At 40.6% G+C, this 22270-nt stretch overlaps 1 protein-coding gene across 2 annotated transcripts in view; it reads right to left on the minus strand.

The window, feature by feature from the left end:
* CYP7B1 (cytochrome P450 family 7 subfamily B member 1) overlaps positions 1 to 22270 on the minus strand; it is a 177924-nt gene that overhangs the window by 30832 nt on the left and 124822 nt on the right. Inside the window, exons 1-2 of one of the 2 annotated variants that reach the window (XM_067017161.1) lie at positions 5118 to 5146; positions 2239 to 2375 (exon numbers count right to left, since the gene is read on the minus strand). In XM_067017161.1, the coding sequence (XP_066873262.1) occupies positions 2239 to 2290 (52 nt within the window). In that variant the 5' untranslated portion in view covers positions 2291 to 2375; positions 5118 to 5146. Of the gene's footprint in view, positions 1 to 2238; positions 2376 to 5117; positions 5147 to 22270 lie in introns of those variants that run through there. The other variant, XM_059042613.2, reaches the window with a different exon arrangement.

Below are 22270 nucleotides of genomic sequence, written 5' to 3' on the forward strand. Positions count from 1 at the left end.
AGCAAGGGTAGGTAACTCTCTTTAAAAATCTAGATGCAAAAGAGAAAAAACAGAAGTGAAAAGTAACTAGAAGGAAAATACAGGAAAGATTAAGCACTGTTAGAAGCTTAGGGTAAGGACCCGAGAGAGAAAATAACGAAAATACATATATGGGAGGGAGAAATAATGAAATGCCAGCCCAGAGGAGGCAGTGAGGGTCATGGGGACAGGTAAGTGGACTGTCTTGAACATTCTCTGAAACTGGAGCAGAGGTGGTAAGGATAATTGTGAAACATTTGACGGATATGTGTGGATCTGAGTTAGAGCATACCTGATGTCTTCAATTTTCTTGGAAAGGAAAGTGAACTGTGTTACAGAGCCCAGTAAGAGATGGAGAGCTAGAACACACTTCCCTGCCCTCCACCTGCACACCTAACTAAAAGTCAGAGGGCAGAGGCGTGTAGATAATCTACTGTGTAGAGATTAGCCCTCTGGGACATGCACGGGGCAGACAAAAGTGAAGAAAAGGAATGCCTAGCCCTGGTGATACGCTGATGTGGAAGACGGTATGGAAACATGGCCACGAATAAACTTCTTCTCTCTCTCTACATGGGCTCCTTTGCAACGTGACTCTACCACTCTGCCCAGGAAGAAGTGGAAATCTATTTTCCGAGCCTTGAATCTGGGTTGGCCCGTGACTTGCTCGTACTAAGAGAATGTGCTGGAAGTGAGGTTCTGTAACATGTGAGCCAAGGCCTCAGGAGGCCTTACAGATTCTCCCCTCACCCTCTTGAAATACTAGCTGCCACACAAGGACATCTGCTTGAGGATGAAACATCATGTCGACAGGGAGGCCCGGCCAGCCATGTGATGAGGTCATCTCGGTCCATTTAAGCCCCAGTCAATCAGCCAGATGACTCAAGCCACGCAAGGGACCCGGGCAAGACCAGTTGTTGTTTCAAGGCATTACATTTGGGGGAGGTTTGTTAGGTGGCCAGAGAGAGCTGCTACAGCTGGAGAGCGTGGGCCTTCAAAGAGGATGAGCTGAGCACATTCCAGCTTCTCTCAGCCCAGTGATGTGGGGTTACATAGTGATCCTGCTGTGTGGTTTTTCCTTGTTTTGTAAACATTTTATTGAAGTTAGAACCATAACAAATATATTTGTTTTCACCTGCAGGGTTGTTACTTTATTTACATCTGTGCGAATGAAAGCTGTGGAACATTCCTAGACCCACACTCTGCTCTCTGTGCACTGAACCATAACAAATACTTTTAAATTAAAAATATATTCTAGATCCATCGTTGTCAGGGGCTCAGGAGGAGGGGGAGAGGATGAATATGTGGAACACAGGGGATTTTTGAGACCAGTGAAACTATTCTGTGTGATACTGTAATGGAAGATACATGACATGCTGCATTGGTTAAAACCCAAGGAACTGGACAGTGCAAAGAGTGGGCCCTAGTGTAAACCACAGACTTTAAAAAAAAAATAAATTTATTTATTTAATTTATTTATTTTTGGCTGCTTTGGGTCTTCGTTGCTGCGAGCGGACCTTCTCTAGTTGCAGCGAGCGGGGGCTACTCTCTGTTGCGGTGCGCGGGCTTCTCATTGCGGTGGCTTCTCGTTGCGGAGCACGGGCTCTAGGCCCGCGGGCTTCAGCAGTTGTGGCGCACGGGCTTAGTTGCTCCGCGGCATGTGGGATCTTCCCGGACCAGGGCTCGAACCCGTGTCCCCTGCATCGGCAGGAGGATTCTTAACCACTGCCCCACCAGGGAAGCCCCTAAACCACAGACTTTTAATGTTGTATCCGTACTGGCTCATCAGTTGCAACAAATGTGCCACACTAATATAAGATGTCCATAATAGGGGGAATTAGGATGGGGGGAAGAGGAGATATATGGGAACTGTCTGTACTGTCTGATCAGTTTTCTGTAAACCTGAAACTGCTCTACAAAATCAAGTCCATTAACGTAGTCTAGCTTTTCAAGAAACAATTCTTAAAGGCAAGCTAAACCAAACCAAGCGACAGGTGATACCAGGAGAGTGGGGTTCCCTAGGAACCCTCAAGAGAATTCTATAATTTGTTTTTTAATGTGAGGATTACTATACTCAAAAACATAGTATTCTTTTGTAGTAACCTACAAATAACACAATAATGTACAAATATGCTGTATTTTGCCTAGAGAAAAATATAACAACATTAAAGAACAAGTGAGAAATTATGATACAAGTAAAGAACTTATTGAAGTGCCACTTACCCCCAAGGAAAAGAGTGAAAACATCACCGTACTGCTTTTGAAGAGTAGTCATGAAACCTAGCGGATCTTTTTGTAATTTCAGGGCTTCTCCAAAGTAAGGAAGCCAGCCTTTTATCAATGGAGGTTCACCAGGTCTCCTATAGAAAAAAAAAAAAAGAGAGAGAAATTAAATCATTCTTATTTTAATACCTGTGGGTCATTAATCCAGTCTAGAAGTAGACTGGATGAACTGTACAGATTTTTTTCAGTTCTTTTATTCAATGATTCGTATATAATCATAGACATGTATTTATCGAGCCCCTCCAGTGTGTGTGGCTCTGGGGCAGACAGTTCAATTTACAATTTTTGGTGAGCAACTTTTGTGAGAAATAGTGTCTTGTGAGGCCCAAATGGTTGGCCGAAATGACAGACGCACTCAGTAAACGGTTTGTGTTTGAGCGCTCTTGCTGTGCTCTGGGGGTTAGATGTCAGGTAGTTTAGTTGCCAAAGTAAAGCTCTTTGTTATCAGATTTCAACTAGACTGGAATTACATAATTACAAGAGGGGAGATTATTAATCTTGAAGAATCTTTTATGCTGTTTAGAACAATAAGAACTTCAACATTATTTCCATGAAGGGTGTTTTGTTATATTCTTTTATGTAGATTTTTATTCAAACTACCAATAAATAGGAATATTTGTCAAATTTTACAAGATAACTTTTTTAACATATGAAGTGTGTTCAGTGAAACACTGAAATGCTGTCAATTAAAAACCAACTTTCTTCTTTTTTGACCTATAATCCTAGCAAAACTGGACTTCCAAATTTCTTCCTTGGGACTTCCCCGGTGGCGCAGTGGTTAAGAATCCGCCTGCCAAGGCAGGGGACACGGGTTTGAGCCCTGGTCCGGGAAGATCCCACATGCCGCAGAGCAGCTAAGCCCGTGCGCCACAACTACTGAGCCTGCGCTCTAGAGCCCGTGCTCCGCAACAAGAGAAGCCACCGCATTGAGAAGCCTGTGCACCGCAACCAAGAGTAGCCCCCGCTTGCCAGAGCTAGAAAAAGCCTGAGTGCAGCAACGAAGACCCAACGCAGCCAAAAAATAAAATAAAATAAAATATTTCTTCCTAGTCATTTATTTGGTGAACTCAATCTGATTTAAAGTTTTAAAAAAAGATCCAAAGCCATTTTATCCTAGAAGGGATTAAAACAAATATTCAAGAGAACTCTGATGATTCTCTATCCCATCTGTGGGATAGAGGACATAGGACAACCCATTTTGATTAATCACAAGATATTACAAGCTTAGATCTAATCAAAGATCAAGATTATGTTCATACTCAGCATAGAATTCTATGTAGCTAGATTAACCCTATCAGAAGCTTTTATTTTCCCACAACCCAACATGGTAGAATTAAAGTTAAAAGAAAAAAAAAGAAATATCAGATTTTTCAGGGGAAAAATAAACGGAAACAAAATAAAACCAAGGTGTGATAGAAATAAAGTTAATCAGTATCAAAACTTTGCTTTCTGTTTTTAGAGGACAGTTTACCTTTATACTAATTTATAAAATATATGCTGTTGTTTAAATACATATACTTAGAATAGGAAGACAGGAAACATCGCATAGAAACGTGCATCTCCTTCTTCACCCCACCCCCCATGATTCTCTTGAATGCAACTTGAGCAATGAAATCTTGCTTTTTTGAGAAATATAAAAGTGTACCAAGAAAATACTATAACAGTTAATTTTATGTCCAAAGATTAATAAACGAGCAAAGACTGCACATATGACTGGAGAGTAGATCCCCAGCCATAGCATGTAGGCTCTGCACCAATGACTCTTCCAAAATCTGCAAGAGATCTAGTTCACAAAATTTCCTTTCAAGATGTGAACTCTCTTCTGTGGCCTACTTTTACTCTGTTTCGTTTAATGTTACTTGAATGTTGCACTGTGGCAAAGATTTTGAAAGGCTTTTTGTTATATCATTATTTTTTTTTTTGCGGTACGTGGGCCTCTCACTGTTGTGGCCTCTCCCGTTGCGGAGCACAGGCTCCGGACGCGCAGGCGCAGCGGCCATGGCTCACGGGCCCAGCCGCTCCGCGGCACGTGGGATCTTCCCGGACCGGGGCACGAACCCGCGTCCCCTGCATCGGCAGGCGGACTCTCAACCACTGCACCACCAGGGAAGCCCTGTCATATCATTATTTAATGCAACTAATTTCACCCTCTGTCATGCGGTCCAAACCTGTGTTCTTCACGGGGTTTCCGAGCGGGTAAAAGACGGAGCTCAGAAATCCAGGGGAATATGAACTTAACATTCAAAGTGAGGGAAACACATCAGGAAACCATTTTATTGTTACAAAGATGAAAGGGTCATCATTCCTTTCAGCTGTGCTCATTCTGGCAGAAATAAGCCTCAAACTATTAAACGCCATGTCACAACTGTGCATATTTTCAGGAAAAAATATAGTGCTAGTTCAACTTACGACCCATCGAAGACAGATAACAGAAATCTGTCTTCATCAGTGTATTTGTAAAAATTATTTAGGGAGGAAAGACATCACCATAATGGTCCAGAAAGGCCTGCTGACACCTGGCACAGCACAAATGCTGCTATTTGTCTCTCTCATGCTCTGTGACTTTGAAAATGAAATACCGGCTGCTCACTGCTGAGCGAAGGGATGGTATGCTTGACGCTTATTGGTGATGCTCCAGTTCCAAAGATTAAGAGCAGCAGGTCAGGAAACAATGGAGGGTAACTAAAAAACTCCCCCCAAATCAATGGTCCATATCCCTCTCGTTCCCACTCAAACAATATACACTTCCTCAAATATCCTCCTTACTATTTAACAGACCACAAGGACATATCTTGTAAATTATACAAATTAAAGCTTACAAAGGTTCTCAATGATTAAACCCATGTTCTATGCATAGACCACTGCATCACTGCTCGCAAGGTCTTCTTTACAAGTTGTAGGACACATCTTAAAGTTTATGCAAAGTGTCAAGTACAGTCCAAACTTATCTGGAAGCAGAAAGTGGAGAAGAATCTAAATATATAAAATAGCTATAAAATATAAAAGACATTTTAGACATTTTCCTTTGGTGAAAAAGAAGCACACAAAATTTAAGAGAGGACCAACACAGAATACTTGGTTTCTAATGATACATGAAGTTCGTCTTTATGCTACACCTTTCATTAAATAAACAGGTAGAAGATCTGACCTGTCACACATTGCTCCCCTAGACATTTAAAGCCTAACACTTTCCAAAGCAATCTATACTTGTCAAAGTAATTTCTTTTCCATTTTTCCCTGATCATTCTAGGCTAGGAATCCCAGTTATTGAAATAACCTCCCAAGCAAGTAGGGAGCAACCTTGATACATGCACAGAAATCCAGGAAAAATAAAGTTACGTGTTGATTAAAAATTTATAAAGACTTAATATATTCGTATCAGGTCACCTAATATCTGCAATGTTACCTTAATAATTTTTTATTTTTCCTAATTAACAAAGATTTTCTTTGTGTGGGTGGTTAAAGTTTCAGAAACTACACAACTGAAGGGCATTGCAGTAACCGAAGATAACACCGACCTTTGGAACAAACTTTGCTGTTGAGCAAGGCACTTTTGCAGCTGCTCTGTTTTATGCTTCCTTGACTTACTCTGGAAGCTACTTAACTGGAAATGTCATTTGCCTTATAGTGTCTCTTAGAACTGTATTCTCGAAACATCCTCTATTCCTCCACGATTTTTTGGCTCCAATGGGGGCACTGGATGCCTAAAAATGTTCCCACAACTCTGGAGAGTTAAGGATCAACATGCTCTTCAGGATACTGGGGAGAGGGAGCCTCACTGCAGGGCTGTGGACGGAAGGTTCCGAAAGAGGAGTGTATGGAAGCCGTGTCTGAGCCTTGGCGTCCTAGCAGCCTCAGCAAGCGCCCAGGTGCAGCCAAGCAAGCACAGAAACACATGCATTGCTCTCTCTGGAAACGAGGTGAGTGAAAAGCAGCTGGAGCACTCCGGTAAGCGATACCGAGGGGGAGGACCACTCCCCAAACCCTAGCCAGGAGGCGCCCCCAGGAAGCAAAGATGAACAGGCACGAACATCTGTACAACAGGACTCACCAGATCAACAGAAAGGAAGGGGAAGAGAGAATCCCAAATCTCATTTAATCTTTGTATAAAAGAGACCCGGTTTTAAACAGGAAGTGACCGAGCAACTTCTCACTGCAAATATTCAGTGTTTTCTGCCATCAGCAGAAACAGGGGCTTGGAAATTTGAGTTCAGTTATAAAGAATTAAAGTTACATTTCTGCACATCTGACTTGTCCTGGGAACTTTTAAATCCCAATGCTAGCTATGTGTAGATAGATGCTCCGTTTCTTCCCCTGAATGAGAATACTATTATTCAATTTAGAGATTTACCAATCAGGCTGAGACAGAGTATTTGAAAGTAGCTGGTACACAGAGCCGGGTGAGTTTTCTTGTTATTTGTATATTGCAAGCAGTGCCTGGAAGTGGTTTTGCTCAGCCTGGACTCTTTGGTTTGTCAACCCTCCCTGCTTATCTATACCTTTCATGGAGCTGCTCAGGGTTGAAGCATGGACTTCCCTATCCTTCCAATCACTGGCTAAATGAAGTTGTTAAATGCCCAGATATACAAAGACTCAATAACTTCAGGTGAACAGGCCCAAAGTCTCTGCAAAGAGCTGACTTTCTCAAGGAAAGAATGATTATTATTCAGAACATCTTCACCAGGTGTGTGTTTGCTTATGATGAGGTTCTCTGGACATGACCTGGTCTAAGAGTTAATGAAATTTCTCTGCATGAGATGCAAATAGGAATTTGGGGGGTGGGCATTAAGGAGCAAGAGAAATAAAGGAAGTGGAAGGACAGGGGAAACAGTGATGAGGCCACATCACGCTAAGCTGGGCCTCTGAGAAGGACCATGACAGGATGAACGGCACGGCAGGGTAGGTTGCTTACAGGAACAGATGTGACCAATCTTCAACTCTGAGAAGTTGTTTGCTGGCCTGGGAGCCACATGGCCTTTTTCGTGTGCAAACATTCATTATGAGTCTGTTAGACACACCACACAAACCTGTGTCAATGGCAGCTGAAAAAGTTGAGGAGTTAGGGCAGCGTCCCACTGAGGGACTCTATGGGGTGGGGGGGGAAAGGGTCAAGTGCATGTACAGGAGGCAAACATAGTGGGAAGATTGTGAGCCAGAGAGCACCAGCTCCTCATCCTGCTTTGTAAAGAACCCTTTGGGTATTAAAAGGAGAATGAAAACCCAAGCTGCAGGCTGGAAGAACAATCTTTGCAAAACAGACTTCTAATAAAGGACTAGTATCCAACATGTAAAAAGAACACTTAAAACTCAACAATAAGAAAAAAAATTAAAAATGGGCAAGAGATTTGAACAGACATCTTATCAAGGAAGATATGCAGATGGCAAATAAGCATACGAAATGCTCCACATTGTATGTTATCAGGGAACTGCAAATTAAAACAACAATGAGATACCACTACACTCATATTAGAATGGCTAAACTCAAAACATGGACAGAGGCCCAAATCCTGACAAGGATGTGAAGCAACAGGAACTCTCATTGCTGGTGGGAATGCAAAATGGCGCAGACACTTTGGAAGATAGTTGACTGTTTCTTGTAAAATGAAACATAATACCATACAACCCAGCAATTATGATCCTTGGTATTTTCCCAAGTGAGTTGAAATTTTGTGTCTACACAAAAAACCTGCATGCAAATGTTTTCAGCCAATTTTTCATAACTGCCCAAACTTGAGAGCAGTAAAGATGTCCTTTTTGTTTAATAATCCAATTTTTTAAAACTTATTTTTGGTTGCGTTGGGTCTTCGTTGCTGCACATGGGCTTTCTCTAGTTGCGGCGAATGGGGGCTACTCTTCACTGTGGTGCGTGGGCTTCTCATTGCGGTGGCTTCTCTTGCTGTGGAGCACGGGCTCTAGGTGCCTGGGGTTCAGTAATTGCAGCACGTGGGCTCAGTAGTTGCGGCACGTGGGCTCAGCAGTTGCGGCGTGTGGGCTCAGTAGGTGTGGCGTAAGGGCTTAGTTGCTCCTTGGCATGTGGAATCTTCCCGGACCAGGGATCGAACTGGAGTCCCCTGCAGTGGCAGGTGGATTCTTAACCGCTGTGCCACCAGGGAAGTCCCAAGATGTCTTTAAACTGGTGAATGGATAAGCAAACTTCTATATAAGTCCACATAGTGGAATACTATTTAGCTATAAAGTGAAATAGCTATCATGACCTAACAAGACTTGGAGGAAACTTAACTACATATTGCTAAGTGAAAGGAGCCAATCTGAAAAGGCTACATACATTATGATTACAATCATATGAACTGGAAACAGTAAAACTATGGAGATTGTTAAAAGATCAGGAGTTGCAAGTTGTTAGGGGAGAAGGAAAGTAAAATGAACAAGTTGAACACAGGATTTTTAGGGCAGTAAAAGTATTCTATATGTCACTGTAATGGTGGATACATGTCATTATACATTTGTCAAAACCCACATAATGTACAACGCAAAAAGTGAACCCCAATGTAAACTTTACAACTCTAGTTAATAGTAATGAATCAATGTTGAGTCAATTGTAACAAGTGTACCATCCTGATGAAAGATGTTAATAAGATGCAAAACTATGTTGTTAGGAGGATCAGGAGGACGTTTGGGGAACTCTGCAATTTCCTCTCATTTTTTTTGTAAACCTCAAACTGCTGTAAAAAAGAAAGCATATATATAATGAATTTTAAGCAGGAAACATATATCAGTTTCCATTAAAAAAAAAAAGTTAAAGAGATTTTTTACAAAAGACAGGCAATTCTAGATTTTGGGATTGGTCAGTATGTAAACTGGTACAATCTGCAACTTTTTTTTTTTTTTTTTTTTAAGAGTGAAGAGTTCTAGAAACCAAAAAGTGAGAATATCTACTGTGGATTATCCTCAACCATGTAAGGTCCATTTCTCGCTATGACCTCATAAGAAGCCATTGTAATGGAATTCCAAGCACCTATTTAAGACCCTGCCTGGACTAAGGTTTTTTGAATCTTTTAGCTCAGGAAGCTGGTTTCCAGTGACCTGAGGGACTTTGACCAAAGTTAGTTTCTTCCTTGGCATTGTAGGGTTTTTGACTATTTTGTCTGCTATTATTTTTTTCACTTTTCCTTTACTCTTTTTGATTTTGCTCATTTTTTTTTCTTTATTGCTTTTTCTCATTTGTCTTTTTTCTTTATACTGTTTTTCCCATTTTTTTCTTTATTCATTTTTCTCACTTCAAAAAGTTTGTTTGTTAATATTTGTTGTTTGTTTATCTTCATCTTTGTCTGGCCCTGTGCTTTGGTTCTATTATAAAGATCAGTATTTCAGGTGGGCTTTGGAAGCAATTTTCTTTTGAGGTGATTTGGATCAAGTTTTTCACCAGCTTTTCTCAATTCTAAGCTGACCTTGGGGCACTTTGTCTATGCAGTAAAAGGCAATCCGCTGCAAGGCCTCTTGCCTCCATCTCTGCCAAGGAGGAGGATGAGACCCATGTGGGCCGTGACCACGGACAAGGATACCTCCACCAAGGTGAGGTGGCCCCGGCACATCCTGATTGGCAAAGGGGTGGCCGTGAAGATCATGAACAAGAGCCAGCAGGACTCCTCGGGGCTCCAGAGACGATCCCACAAAGTCAAGATAAAGAAGGCCCTGGGTCACCCCGACATGATGAACTTCTATGAAGTGACGCAGACGGAGGAAACACTCTACCTTGTCGTGGAGTGTGCTGGCGAAGGTGAGACGTTCCATTACCTGGTGGATCACGGCAGCGTGAAAGAGAAAGAGGCCCCGGGCAAATTCTGGCAGAGCATGTCCACTGTACAGTATTGCAGCCAGAAAATCCACCCTGGGTGCTGACTTGAACGTCAAGGTTGCAGACTTCGGCTTCAGCCACGAATTCACCTCTGGCAGTAAGTGGGGTACGCTGGGCGCCAGCCCCCCACCCCCTTGTGCTGTCAAGGCCAAAAGTAAGATGGCCTCGCGGTGGAGGTGGGGAGCCCGAGTCGTCCTATAAATACGATGGTCACCGATCGCTGCCTTTTGATGGACAGAACGTAAAGGAACAGGAGGAACAGGTACTGAGTGCAATCCTTCTACTTGTCCACTGACTGTGAAAACCTGCTCAAGAAATTTCTCACCCTCAATTCCAGCGAGGGAGGCACCTTTTAGAGCAAATCACGAAAGCTCCCTGGATGCCTGCAGCTCGAGAAGGTGAGGAGCTGAACTGTATGGAGCGACCACCCCTGACTACGAAGCCCCCGGTGGGCTGAGCTGGCGTCCCCAGTTCCACAGCGGTGACACGACGTGAAGGTCTCCGCCCCGAGTGCGTGTCCACAGGCAGAGACGCTCACCTCTGCGTCCGTCGGTACTCACGTCTCGGAGAAATTTGTTCACAGCACACCTTTAAGTGAATAAAGCACTTCAGCAACCATAGGCACGACGGAATAATGTTATTTTCCTTAAAGCAAATATGGGGATAGAAATGCCAAGACTCTAGTATGCTTTAAGACGTTCATGGCCATTATTCTGGGGTGGCGGAATGATAGGGGTTTGGCCCTCCGGTCATGTGACTTGCATGACAAAAAAACATACTGCTTTTGAAGATTATTTGTCATGGATTTTGTAGGATGTCTCTCGGGTTGTCTGATGTTTTCGCACGATGAGACTGAGGTGGTCAACATTTTTGGAAAGAATCTCACCGAAGTGTGCCCTTCTCAGTGTATTGTCTGCAAATTTAAAGAAGATGCTATTTCAGTGTGAACTCGAGAGGCAGGTACAGAGGGGGCGCTGTCTTCTACAAAGCAGTCGATGGCGAAAGCTCTACAAATCAATCAAAGGCGGATCCTAAAAATGAGTGCAACGTCGCCAAGGTTGGGGAGAGAAGCGGCAGCCTGAGGGTCGCCCCGAGGACGGGCACAGCCCCCGCCGCAAACCACCCCACACTCCAGAAAGGAAGAGCAGACCCCGGGCTCAGACTCGGTAACCGGGCAAAGCACGGACACACTGTGCCACCCGGCTCCCCCACTACTTCTTCCAGGGCCCAGGCAACCTGCACGTGGGGCAGGCACAGTTGGTTTCCGTGACAGCCACGGGAGGGCGCGGTGCTTGTCCCAACTGGGGTTGCAGCTGCTGGGCTGTGACAACCTGAGAGACTCTTCAAGCCTTTGAAGGAAGAAGCCTTGTGGCACAGAGGACACTGTCTCTACCCCTCTCACAAGACGCCAGTGCATCTCATGCGCACAGTTAGGGAACAGGTTGTTTCCCCTCGTAGACGATAAATCATATATGCTTTAGGACTCTTTGATTCGTATGCTGTACGTGTATGATCTGCTTGACATTTGCTTACTGCAAGAATCAGACCTCCTGTAATCTCTTTTCAGGATGAACACGAATCCGACTCTGTCTAGAAAAATTATACAATTCATTACCATAAATAATCTCCATGGTACCCAGCGCTTAATCTTCATTTCTTCCCCAGTCCTATAATCTTGCAAATCCACTGGTGCTGTGTGATTGGCACCTGGTGTTCACAGAACCTCTGCCTCACAAAAAAATTCCTGGATAAAAATGCCACTTTTCAGTCTATCCGTGATTCTATTCTCTGCTCTTTGGTAACTTCTGTACCACTCTACGAAGATCTGTTAACTTTGGCAGTCAGAAACAAGACCTTTACTCTTGAAATGTTTTGGCTCTATCAGGATGGCAATTGACTTAAAACTTGACTTAATTTCCCAGTAGCAAAGATATTCACCATTCAAGCACTTTTGATCAAAGCATTTAATGTAATGGCAATGTAAAAGCAAGCAATGCTTAATGGTTGCAGATTTCTCCATTATTGGCATGGAATCAGAGCAAAACTGATATGAACATAACTAAATGTATCTTTACACCCTAGAGCATAACTCTTCAAGCCATATTCCGGTTGAATCTTTAACTGTCAGTTCATCTATGCAATTGTGTGATCTGAATAAAAGCTTTGTCTGGACAATGTGTCTTCTAAACTCGATTCCATTAGCAGATTTACACTAATGCCTTGATCAAGTGAGTGATTTGTAGATGCTTCTTTGGCTAAGAAGCCAAACCACATCCGTGTAGGATTTTACTCTGAGAGGTCTATGATTGAGGGTTTTTTTGTTTGTTTGTTTGTTTGCTGTGAGGAATGCCCAGGTTGGCACCATGGAATAATAATGTCAAGGCATATCTTATAAAACTATAATTTAAAAATTAATTGAGTCTCAAGCAGGCTTCATAATGACCACAATACTGGAATATCATTTCTTTATAAACTTGACCTTGGGCTAAGTAGGGCATAGGTCCAGCCCTCATCTGTTCTTGTGTTTGCTGCTACACAATAACTCCTGATTAATCTCGCTACACTGTGTGGCTCAGATCTGGGTCTCTGCAAACTACCACCAACTTGGTGACTTTAGTCAATTTGCTTAACTTATCTGTGCCTAAGGTTCCTCATCTGTAAAATGGACATTCTACCACTGTACTTTCCTCATATGAGAATTAAATAAGTTAGTGCATGTAAAGAACTGAAGACAATGCCTTCACATAGTAAACACTAAGTGTTAGCTGCTATCATCATTATCACCACCACCATCTTTACATTACTACCGGGGATTATCTAAAATATAAATATAATCACGGGTCTCTCCTTATTTCTTTCTTAAAAGTTTTCAATAGAGTACCAATTTTTAAGACATTTTTTTCATTTGCTAGCATACTTCCTTTATTTGCCTGATTTGGATTTTAGTTTAGGGCTGCCATATATGATTTGGTGGTAAGGAAATGGGGCGCCAGAATCACCTTCCCACATTTTTCCGGGCTTTATATTCTCTGAATGAACACACTCAAAAGAACAAAAGTGGCTCAGAAGAGCCCTGGATCTTAGGAGGAAGCCAGTCAAGAATGTTTAAATGGCCTAGACAATTCTAAAAGAGGGAAATCGATTCATAATGGAAAGTTATTTCAAGTCCCTAATTAAAATAGAAAAGCATGCAACTGAATTTGTAATTTCTGAGATGATCAGTTGCTAATTTATTTTACAGACAGGATTTGATTGGACTCCATGGAGGAGATATCAATTCCATTAACTCATCATTTCTTATATTTGATTAAATCATTTGATTTTGAAACATTTAATTAAAAAAATCAGAACCCACAGTTTTGTGGAAACTAAATTATAACAGAGGACGAGCCCAGAGAGCCTTGGTAATGACAATATAGAGATCGATGTCAACAATATATAAATGCATAGTCAAGTTATAAAATGAAATTTCATCAATACAAGCCTATGAGGAAACCAAGTTCCAAATTCTGAAGGCTAACACTAAAATAATCAAGCCCAGCATATCAGAACCATAGGAAAGGTAATTCAAGGGTATTCTGGTTTGCTGAGGTGGGAAGCTAACGAAAAGCCGAAGGACCATATGCTACATCTGCTGCATAATGCAATAATTCAGAACCATATTTTAATATTGGGTAAAACATTAACATAGCAAAAACTAACAGTATCTCTACATTTGTAATACAGCACACAGCACTGAGAAAGGCAACATTTTGCTCTTGTCATGAATTAGAGGGCTTTTAGAAAGGGAATATACCATTCTTTTCCAAATACTGGTTCCTGACTTTGGCTGGTGATTTTAAGTCACTGCATAAAAGGATTGTATGACTATTCCAGGAACTCCATCATCACTAATGTTAGAACATGGGACACAGAAGACATATACAGATCATTTATATACAGACAATTCTAAGTTGTCTTGAAAAGTCTAAATTTCTATTAAAGATAACCTTCTACATATTTTAAACATAATTATTGCAGTGTCCTTTGCTCATGTGCGCCCTCCCCCTTGTTTTCTGAAATCAATTTTCAGTGTTTTTACCATGATCATTACTTAGGTAGTGTTCAACTGCTTTGTTTCTGTGTCTGCCTTGTTTTCTGTGTACCCATCACTAATTCTTATCAATCTCTTTCAGTCCTCTCTAAAATCGCTCTCAATATGGTTAGACATATGGTCCTGTAATTTTCATATAGCTCCTCTCTTATTTTCCATCAATTTTTATTTTGCTCCACTCAACAAGAGCCTTTCTTGACTTTATCCCTTCCAGAGATTATTTTATTTCTACCTTAGATTTCTAATTTCCAAGAGGTCTTTTGTGCTCTCTGCTTATACCTTATACAAATTATATTCCATTCTTGGTTTATAAATGCAATTTCTTCTATGTTTCTAAGACGATTAAACATAGTTTTTTGAGGATTTTTTCTGTCCTCGAATTGTCTGTTTCCTCTCTTTTCTTTCTGTTTCTTTGTCATAGTTTCTCTCTTTCATGATAGAAGCTTTCTTCAATGTCTCATGATCTTAGCTTTCTCTCACATTTGAAGACAAGGCTGTGTGCGTATTGGTGAGGTTGGTGGACTTCACCATATCATGATTGGAAAGGGGCCTCATCATTTTAATGAGCTACCTCTCTTTACCAGTTACATGGATGAGGCTGTATCTTTTAAGAATTCTAATTTTGCTTTAGGGACTTTGGGAATAGGACATAGTGTACAAATATATGCAAACACATTTCCTATAAATAGTTAACATTAACCAGTTTTGAATTTGTCTTAATTCTAATTTTTTTGGAGATTATTGCCAAAGTCATTTGGAGTAATGTTTGCAGATAAAAAATCTTAGAGTTCATTTCTATTTATGGAGGTGAGAATAAATAGACAATATTATCAAAAAATCAGAAAAGAGGAAAAGATGATGGGGTGTAGAGTTATGTAAGTTTTCATTTGAAATTTCAGGGTGAAATAAGCATTTTTATTAGTTCACTGTATTGTTCCCAAAATTACTCTAACACTCCCGTAAGTTATATTATCTTGTTTCCAGGGCTGCGAGGATTAGGGAGAATTGGCAGGGAAAACTGAGGTATAGATAGACTCTTCTTTTTCATTTGAGGAAGCGTGTGTGTGTGTGTGTGTGTGTGTGTGTGTGTGTAGGTGTGCACGCACACATGTAACTGTATTTTGAACTAGAACCTGACCAAAGTGATGCCAATGTCAGTAATACATTAATCCTTTCCACAGACCACCCATCAGAAGGCAAATGTGTTAACTCTCAGTAGAATAAAAGGCATTAGAAAAAAGCAAAGACTCCAATCTCTCTCTTCTAGTTCCTCAGATACTTCCTTATCCCTCTTCAGAAAGAACTGGATTTTGGATTTTGACAGAACGCTCATGCATCTATAGAAGATGTTGTTTTTTTTCTCCTGTATAAACAGGGAACAAACTGAAAAAACAGAAGCCACTATTAGATTTGTAAATAACCACTCTACTGCTTTGAGAGCTTACCGGTAACTCCTCAAAACACTAATTTAATGATTGTTAATGACCATTTAAAATTCATTCTGCTTCTTTCCAAGAATTAAAAATTCAACCCCATTATTTTCAAAGGATTTTATTTCAAAGTATGAATATGAAAGAAACAAGCAGTTTATGTGGTCTGTGTGTGTGTGTGTGTGTGTGTGTGTGTATACATACATACGTACATGCTTGTGGCATGGAAAGTCCCTTGAAAATTTGGAACAAAATATATTAAGAAATCTTATAACTCTGTAGTAAGAAGACAATCCAATAAAAAAATGGGCAAAAGATTTGAATAGACACTTCACCAAAAAAATATACAAATGTCCCATAAACACATGAAAAAATGCTCAACATCACTAATCTTTAGGGAAATGCAAATTAAAAACTAAAATGAGATACTACTACTCACTCATTAGAATGGCTAAAATCAAGAATGACTGTAGCAAGTGTTGACAAGAATGAGGAAGAACTGGAATGCTCATACACTGCTGGTGGGAATACAAAATACTATAATCACTTTGGAAAAGTGCTGAGCAGTTTCATATAATGTAAAATACACACTAACAATACGATCCAGCAATTCCACTCCTAGATATCTCTCTCTACCTAAGAGAAATGAAAATATGTGTCCACACAAAGACTTGTATGTGAATGTCCGTAGGCACATTCATCATAATTGCCCCAAATTAAGAACAATTCAAATGTCAGTCAACTAGTGAGTGGATAAACAAAAGGTAGTATATCTATATGATGGAATATTATTCAGCAGTAAAAAAGAAAGAAATTACTGATGTATGGAACAACATTGATAAACCTCAAAAGCATTATGCTAGGAGAAAGAAGCCAGACACATGATTCTGTTTGTAGGAAATTTCTAGAAAAGATAAAAGTAGAGGCACAAGGCAGATCACTTCCCTTGTGGTTGACGGTAGGAGCAGGGATTAAACGCAAACAGACACAAGGAAACTTTCTGGATGATGAAAATGTTCTAAACTGGATTGTGGTGATGGCTGCACAACAGTATCAATTTACAGCATCAATTGTACACTTAAAATGGACGAATCTCATGATATGTAAAGCATATCTCAATGAACCTGCTAAAAAAAAGGAGGCATCTTATACGATGAATTTCATATTTCAATTGTCAGAAAAATCTTCAAATGAGATATATCACACCAAAAATTATATTGATATTTAAATTTCTGTTATTAGGTAAAGAAAAAGCAAGGATCACTTAACAGAACTTAAGCATTCCATTTAAACTTAGATGTTGTGGGCAATTTTTGTACCACTTCTAAATATGAAGAAATACATTTTTATTTGCATGTTTTCTAAACCAAAAATCTCTTCTGTAATGATTTTGCTGAACACTCTCTATGACTTCTGCAAAATTCCATAAGTAAAACAGGGTCCTGAAATTGGAAGAGTTTTGGGAGGCTCATCATGTTTTATAGATAAAGAAACAGAATCAGAGAAGTAAAATAACTTGCCCCAAATCACATAGTAACAAAAAAGATCAGGGACTAGGTCTCCTGACTCCCAATCCAATAACTTGTTTTTTTCTGACTACATTATCCAAGGAAAGACAGGCACATGTCAGGGTTAAGGGAGTACTGACTTTCTGAAATAAGATTTTTCTCTTTTCTGATATGTTTTTCACTTGCAATGAGCCCAGGGCTGATAATGCTATAAAGTAAATAAACATGAGATGATATCTCCCATAGGGCAACTTCTGTCTGTGGCTAAATGAGCCAAGATGAAGAAACACTTCAAATAAAAGACTCAGCTGGGGCCTTCCCTGGTGGCGCAGTGGTTGGGAGTCCGCCTGCCGATGCAGGGGACGCGGGTTCGTGCCCCGGTCCGGGAGGATCCCACGTGCGGCGGAGCGGCTGGGCCCGTGAGCCGTGGCCGCTGAGCCTGCGCGTCCGGAGCCTGTGCTCCGCAACGCGAGAGGCCACATTGGTGTGAGGCCCGCGTACCGCAAAAAAAAAAAAAAAGACAAGACTCAGTTGGAGTAGCAGAGCAGAGGGCCTGCTTAGCTTCAAAGGAAGTCTGACGTATAGCCACTGTGCTTCATAAACCATAATGTAATAAACTTGCATGAACAAAAATGTCACTTCCATGTTCAACACAGGTTACATGAATGAGCCATACGAGAGCTAATTTTTGGAAACAACGTTAATTCTCTGGAAACAAAATGACTCACTTGCTATCAGAGTGTGGTAGTCCAAGGGTTCCAAATCCTACATCCCACCCATACCTTTCCTCCATCTCCAGATTCGAAGGGTTATCTCTAGAAACTTCTCAAATTGAATCTTAGTTTAGTTTAATGTCTGGGTTTTTAAAAAACTCACCTCTGGCTGGTGAGTTTCAATAGGCATCTGAAGCAAAAGAAAAGATGAGGATCTGTGTCTCAGAAAGTTTTAGCCTTTACTATCACCAACTCAGAGCTGCATTACTTGTACTAAAGGACTTGTGGCACCTAAGTTCTCAGAGACCATAACCTGCAGTATTTATCCAAAAAGCCTCAGGCAAACTAATTCTTAACAAAATCTCAGTAAAGCCCTGGACAAAGAGAATATGAGAACTTGATATTCCTTAAACATACATTTTTTTAAGGAAATAGCTTAAGAGCTGGGATAAATTCCAGTAGTGTTCAAAATATCCACTGCTCCTTCCTGTAGGAGCATTATTCATTGATGCCCCATGGATGCCAGGCTTAACCATGTGACTTTCATTGGCCAATGATCTGTGAGCAATGACACATGCCACTTCCCAGCAGAAGCTTTATGAGCTGTCACGTGGCTCCACTATGTTCTCTTCCCATTGACACAAGCCAAAAAATGTCCCCTAGTGAACACTCTCCTTAAATCTGGAAACTCAAATGAAGGCAATGACTTATGGTGAGCATATAGGGTGAATAAGAAATAAATCTTTCAGTTGTAAAAGCCATTGAGTTATCTGTTACTCTAGTGTAACTGAGCCAAAGATGACTGAAACAAGAGTTAAACAGAAGAGATTTGTGTTGATTAATGAACTACACAGTACTTTGGAGACCTCAGACTGATTGCAAAATAAGAGTGCTGCCTACTGTATATAAAATAGATAACTAATAAGAACCTGCTGTATAGCACAGGGAACTGTACTCAATACTCATTACTCTGTAATGGCTTATATGGGAAAAGAATATTTTAAAAAAGAGTGTATATATATATATATATATATATATATATGTATATGTATAACTGATTCACTTTGCTGTACACCTGAAACTAACACAACATTGTAAATCAACGATGCTCCAATAATAATTTTTTTTAAAAGTGTTACTATATATTCCCATCACCCTAGACCAATATTTTGCAAACATTTTTGATTCAATATGTACACTATACATATACATTACAGATATATGAATATGTAGATGTAACTAAATGTCATGAAACAATACTATGTGTGACGTACTCTGATATTTTCTCTTCTATTTTTTTTTTTTAATGTTTTTGGAACCCACTAAGTCCATTTCAAGTCCTATTAATGGGTCACAACCCATTATCCTAACTTCTACCCAGTGTTTACCTTGTTGGATTATCCCAAAATGTATATTCATATTATTTTCTTTTCTCCCAAATTTTAATCCAATAGTACTCGACTCTGGATTCACCACAGAATCACCAGGAATATTTTTCTTTTCATATACTGCCCCTCACCCTCAGAGATGGTGATTTATTTGGTATGGACTGAAAATTATTACGTTAACATTTGAGAATTCCTCAGTTCCTTTCTCAGAAGAAGGCAAGAAAAAGAGCCACTGTTGCCAAGCGTGTCTAAGGCCTGGGGATAATGCATCTGAAGGGGCCTGTCCCTGGGAGAATCAGCAAGATTTTAACCTTTTGTTTTATATCCAAATTATAGCTAGCTATAGAACAACTTTAAAATGAATTGTTGTAACATACATTTAATTATCAACTTCCACATAAATCACTGGGACATGTATTTGTTTTACACTAATACACTTGCTTTCATTCCTGAAAACCTGTCACCGTAATTTGGCCTCTGAGCCACAGAAGATCCTAAAATTCCTCTTCTCTGGTCATAGAGTTCCTTCTAGATGCCAATGATTTCAAATGAGTTTTGGCTCTGTGTAGCCCATCTCAATTAACCTGGGCCACCCATTCGTCAATGGACCAATCAATTCATTAATTCAAACAATTACTGGGTACTCAGTTTGTGTCAGATGCTGTTCTAGGTGACAAGGACACAAGGAAGACTAAGAGGCATAGGACCTTCCCTAGGTGAACTCAGTGTCGTTGGAGGTGGGCGTTAGGTACAAACACAAAGATAACTAAGATACAACGTCATGACAATAACGAGAGGGCTTACAACGGATTATGTGCTCTACCTTGTAACTCACTTCTTAGTTCGATTTCGTTTTTCTAAACAACTTCTGTAGTTCATTTTTCATGTCATCACTCTGTTGAATTTAACACCCTAGACCATGCATCCGCTCCTCTTCCCTGTGTATCTGGCCTCCATACACCCTCACCAGAGGAATATTGTTACTCTACAGAAAGACGGTGATATTTAAGGAGTGTATCCATCTTGGCCACGTAAAGTTATGCTCAAATCCCCGCATGGGCGCGCAACTCCCAGAGTAGTTTACTCACAATCCTGCAGGATGTGTTCACGTCCTGTCTTAACACATATCATTAACATATTATCTAACTTCAGTGCTTGTTAAGTGGTGTTTTGATGGCCCCTCTCTCATCGCTATCTCTGTATCTCTGTGAAGCGGGAACTTAGAATATTTGATTGATCCTGTTTTGTTCTGGCCTTTGCTAGTCACTGGCAACTTCGTAATAATTGTTTTTCTTGTGATATAATATTCATATCACAAGAAGTTATGTTAAAGGTAGTTTAGTGAGAGGTGTGGGAATACTCTTCCTATGTCTGAGCGAGAAGATACTATTACACCTTTTCTCAAAATTTAATTCCCCCAAATGCATATTGCAATTTCTGCTAAATGAGATATGGGACAGTCAAGTGATTAGTAAATTCCACACTCCAATACCATCAACTGTCAACCTTCCAAAGTGATCTGAGGTTTAAAAATACAGTATGAGTGGTATCTTCATGCCAATAAGCATTAGCATCAGCCTTCCATGCCCACACGCTCTAGTATCTGTGCATATGTTTAAAATATAATTACTTTATAGTTTGTTTAATTTTGAAATAAACAAGGACATAGTTAACAGAGGCCTCTCTCTAACAGTACTACTCCCGGAAAGAAAGATATACGTTGGATGCTCAACTGTGTATCTGTCCCTAATAATAAAATGAAGCAAATAGGTACAACTAGATGTATTATTATAAACTGCCTTACTGTCCTAAAAATAATTAGAAACGAAGTCATAGATCATTCCTATGTAGAAATATTTAATTCTTTATGCCACGGGTAAAATCATTTTCTAACATAGCCTGGCAAAGATTTCTTAACAGTTTAAATTATAAGAGCTTCAACTTTTAAATTTGGACTTTCTGAGAAACTTATAATTCAAAATGCAAACTAAGAGCAGCAGAAAATGTTTGGCCTTCATGGGGCCTTTCATCCAAGTAAATAAAAATGCCTTATTCTAGAGTATGCCTGGGAATTTCCTCTATAGAGCATGGCGCCGTTAGGCCAAGAAAAGGTCAATGATCTGTAGGACCTTTTACAATTTCCACCAGCTGTATAAAATGTAATTACAAATGCCAACTTCTTATATTATAAGAAGATATAAAGGTGTATTTGATGGGGGAGATGAAGATGAGAGGCTGAGACCACCCACAATGCACTGTGATCTGAGCTTTGGGAGAGTGTTTTTTTTTTTTTTTTTTTTTTTTTGCGGTACGCGGGCCTCTCACTGTTGTGGCCTCTCCCGTTGCGGAGCACAGGCTCCGGACGCACAGGCTCAGCGGCCATGGCTCACGGGCTTAGTCGCTCCGCGGCATGTGGGATCTTCCCGGACCAGGGCACGAACCCGTGTCTCCTGCATCGGCAGGCAGACTCTCAACCACTGCGCCACCAGGGAAGCCCGGGAGAGTGTTTTCTGTGGTCCCTTAATGTCCAAAGCTCCCTGGCTCTTCTGAAATGGTTTCCGTGCCCTCTGACAGCACGGGGAACGTGTAGCTCATTCTTCTATTTTGTAGCCATCAGCTTGCACCTGGCACCGGGAGAGATCCTTCCCCTCAGGTTACTCTAGTGCACTGCTTAACCCATAAGGTCCAGAAGAAGAGGCTGAAGCTATTTCCACCAAGTAAAATGGTACAGTTGGAAGTTAATCTGGGGGAAGAAGATGAACGTATTGAGTTTCTGGAATTTAAAACAAATGTTGCAGTGCTTCCCGAGAACCGAGGCTGTTGGCCTTGGTGGCGAAGAGCACAGGGTCTGGAGCCTAACTATCTGGGTTTGACTCCTGGTTTCCATCTACTCCGTGTGTTCTCTTGGGGCAAAACCTCTCTGTATCTTGGCTCCATTTCCTGCAAAGTAGGACTCATAATACCTCCTACCGTATTGGATGGTTGTGAAGATTCAACGGTGTATATCAATCATTTAGGAACATT

This window comes from Kogia breviceps, chromosome 17, assembly GCF_026419965.1.
Source record: "Kogia breviceps isolate mKogBre1 chromosome 17, mKogBre1 haplotype 1, whole genome shotgun sequence".
In the NCBI taxonomy this organism is placed as follows: Eukaryota; Metazoa; Chordata; class Mammalia; order Artiodactyla; family Physeteridae; genus Kogia; species Kogia breviceps.